At 65.4% G+C, this 3,123-nt stretch overlaps 1 protein-coding gene across 2 annotated transcripts; it reads left to right on the top strand.

Moving 5' to 3' along the window:
• Nucleotides 1-497: 497 nt before the first annotated feature.
• Nucleotides 498-2,822, top strand: H696_03744 (the record flags this gene model as incomplete). 2 transcript variants are annotated; one of them, XM_009497602.1, is made up of 6 exons in its annotated part: nucleotides 498-682; nucleotides 792-857; nucleotides 1,026-1,099; nucleotides 1,211-1,292; nucleotides 1,387-2,120; nucleotides 2,276-2,822. In XM_009497602.1, exons 1-6 carry the CDS (start codon nucleotides 563-565, stop codon nucleotides 2,820-2,822), a joined length of 1,623 nt encoding a protein of 540 aa, XP_009495877.1. In that variant the 5' UTR covers nucleotides 498-562. The 2 variants fall into 2 exon arrangements, with proteins under 2 accessions (XP_009495877.1, XP_009495878.1); XM_009497603.1 differs by lacking the exon at nucleotides 498-682 and having other exon boundaries at nucleotides 742-857.
• Nucleotides 2,823-3,123: the final 301 nt, after the last annotated feature.

Below are 3,123 nucleotides of genomic sequence, written 5' to 3' on the forward strand. Positions count from 1 at the left end.
CGACGCTCTGGCCTGGGATTGGATCTCTTCCTGCTGTCCTGCCTCCCCCCACGGCCTCTTTGGGGACCGAAGCCCAGGTTCTGTTCGTGCTGGCCCCTCCGCCTGTAGCATAGTTAAACCTCGTGACCCGCAGCCTCGTGCACAATCCCAGAAGGACCAATTGCCCATGCATGTGGCTGGGTGCTCCTTCTCTCTCTCTCTCTCTCTCTCGCCAGACCAGCACCGGCATATATGCCAACGATCTGGCTGCGAAGCTGCGTGGCTCGCTCCAGCACCACTGTCCTCCCCATCTGGCGGGGAGAGAGAAGCAGACTGCCCGCATGCGTGGCGTGCGGGCTCGTTTACTGCCAGGTCTCCGGAATCCAGATCTTCGAACCATCTTTTATCGGCCCGGATTCCCGGGGCACGAGGCTTCCGGCCCCTCTTGCAGATTGCTCCTCCTCTTCCGTCCCTTCTGCCTTCCGGTCTCTCCTCGCCCTCCCCTCCCCCCCTTTCCCCCTCTCCCCTCGCCCCCCCCCCCGGCCTTTGTCGGCTCTCCCTCGAATTCCTGTCTCTGCGCATCATGAGCGACGCCGCCGTCGCCCCGCCCTGCAGCAGCGAGCTGCAGCGCTTCCTGGTCAAATTCGCCGACTCGCATCCCGCTTTCTGTGCCCCGGAGTTCCTGTCCGTGGCCAAGGTCTTGGTGCGCCTTTGGGCTTGGAAAGCATCCTCTTTCTCCACATTAATAACCTCGAGATGTTACCTGCATGTGTACTCGCATGGCCTCGCCGCTCCCTCGCCAAATGGGCCAGGGCATCGAGTGTGCCATCGAGGTGGACGGTCAGCCGGTGAAGGATGCCTACTCTTTCAGCCAGCCGGTGCGTTGCGTGTCCCCTCCTCTTCTATTTGTCTCTCCCTCTCTCTCCCCCCTCTCTTCTTCTGCCGCTCCTGTCGCCCCGCACATGGTGGTCCACGATGACTCATCCCTCTTGCCATCCGTCACGCGCGCATTTGGCATGTGAACCCGGATGCTCGCACACGCACAGTCCCCCTTCATTTATGTTTACCTGCCGAATGAGGCGGCGGCCCGGGCCATCGCTCGGCGTAGTATCCTCGTTCGGTGCGTTGTCATTCTCGAACAGCAATCTACAGGCACCTGAAGCATGCCTGTCCTGACCCTGTCCCCCGCCTTCTGCACACACACACACACACACACACACACGCGCCTCAGTGCCATTCTTCGTGAGTGGGCCTCGGCCACCTCGTATGAGGAGCTCCTCGACCAAATCCGAAATGACCCCCCCGGGGACATGGTACGCCCTCGATGGTTGGCGATCCGGCAGGCCGCCCATCGGCGCTGGCCTGCCTCGTGTGATGCTGCGCATGCTGACCGACCATCTGCCACAGGTTGACTTCCCCGCCGGGAAGACCTTCGCCATGCGGGTGGAGGGCTACCATCAACGCCTCTCGATCGAGTACCAGCGGGAAATGATCAATCGCATTGGCGAATGCTGCCCGCCGGCCGTATACGAGCGAGGCCGTGTGAACTTGCGCTCGCCCGACGTCACCTGGTGCTTGATCGAGGAGTACATCTCGCGCGGGCCACTGCAGCGGGTGTACTTCGGCACCCGAGTGGCCGAGGGGATCCGCGTGACGGATCATCTGCTAGATCGGTTCCGGCTGAACCGCCGGTCGTACCTCGGCACCACGGCCATGGATCCGGAGCTGGCCTTCCTGATGGCGAACATGGCCTGCTCCGCGCCCGGCCGCGTGGTGCTGGATCCCTTTGTCGGGACCGGCAGCCTGCTGCTGAGTGTGGCGGCCCTGGTGCCGGGGGTGCAGGTCCTCGGCACGGACATCGACCCGCGCACGGTGCGCGGCCTGGGCCGGCCGGTGGCCGGGTCCCGGCCAGGGACCAATGCCCTGACCAACTTCCAGGAGATCGGCCTGGCCCATAGTGTGGATCTGGTGCTGTGTGATGCGTCGCGGTCGCCCTGGCGGCTGCCCGGTTTCACCGGACAGTCGACCGCCCGCCTCGCTGGCTTTGTTGATGCCATCATCGCCGATCCGCCGTACGGCGTGCGCGAGAGCGCTCAGCAGCTGACCCAGCGCCTGCGGCCGCGGTCATGCGCCGAGCCAAAGTGCGTGTGCCCCCCCCCCCCCCCCCCCCCCTTCCGCTTCCCCTGCCGGTCCTCTCGGTCCCGCTGGCTGCCCACCCCTTTGCCTTGCCGTCGCCCATCGTTTCGGTTTCCATCTCTGACTTTGGTTCCTCGCTCGCCGGGTTTCTGCTTGATAGTGATGAGCGCTACATCCTCAAGACCAATTACCCGCCGGAGCAGGTGTATGCGGATCTGGTGGACTTTGCGGCACTGCACCTGCCCGTGGGCGGCCGCCTGGTGTACTGGCTGGCCGTAATCACGGAGTTCTTCACGCCCGAGGACGTTCCCCGGCATCCGGCCATGAACCTTGTGGCCCTGTGTCCGCAATCCTTCTCCCGCTGGACGCGCTTCCTGGTGGTCATGGAGAAGACCCGCGAGCCGGCCTTCGATGCGGGGTCCACCACGGCGGCGGGTGGCCCCCTACCGTTGGCTTGTAGCCTGGCGCCTGGAGCTGGCCTGGCCGCGGAGGATCGTGCCTATGTGGAAACCCTGCGCCAGGGCCGAGAGACATCGTACGGGCAATTCCGCACGCAATACTTCAACACGGCCAAGAACGGCCCGCACGAGCCGGTCCTGCCACTTGCCCCCGGCGAGGGGAAGGTCCGGCAGACGCGCCGGCGTGCGGCCCCGCTGCCGGATGCCGTCCCCGCCGTCGCGCCGACAGCGCAGCCGGAGGAGCAGTAGAGCGAGCCTCGGGGGCCCATCCTGCGGTTTGCCCCGGTGCTCCCTTCCCCCCCCCCCCCCGCCCCCTCCCCTTGCCCCGCAAGATCGCCACCCGGCGTCTGCCGGCTGTCTGGTCCAATAGATGCGCGCACGTGACCCTTCTGGAAGTGGGGATTCAGCGTACTGGACGAGCAAACGATGACTTGGTTGGGCACCATCCCTCTGGCTCTTTTCTTTCCTGGTGGAGGTGTGGGGGGGGGGGGGGGGGGGGGGGGGGAGGGGCCATGGCGGACATGCTGTGTGGGGCAAAGGGGCACAAGGA

Source organism: Fonticula alba (genome assembly GCF_000388065.1).
Source record: "Fonticula alba strain ATCC 38817 unplaced genomic scaffold supercont2.6, whole genome shotgun sequence".
Lineage (NCBI taxonomy): Eukaryota > Rotosphaerida > Fonticulaceae > Fonticula > Fonticula alba.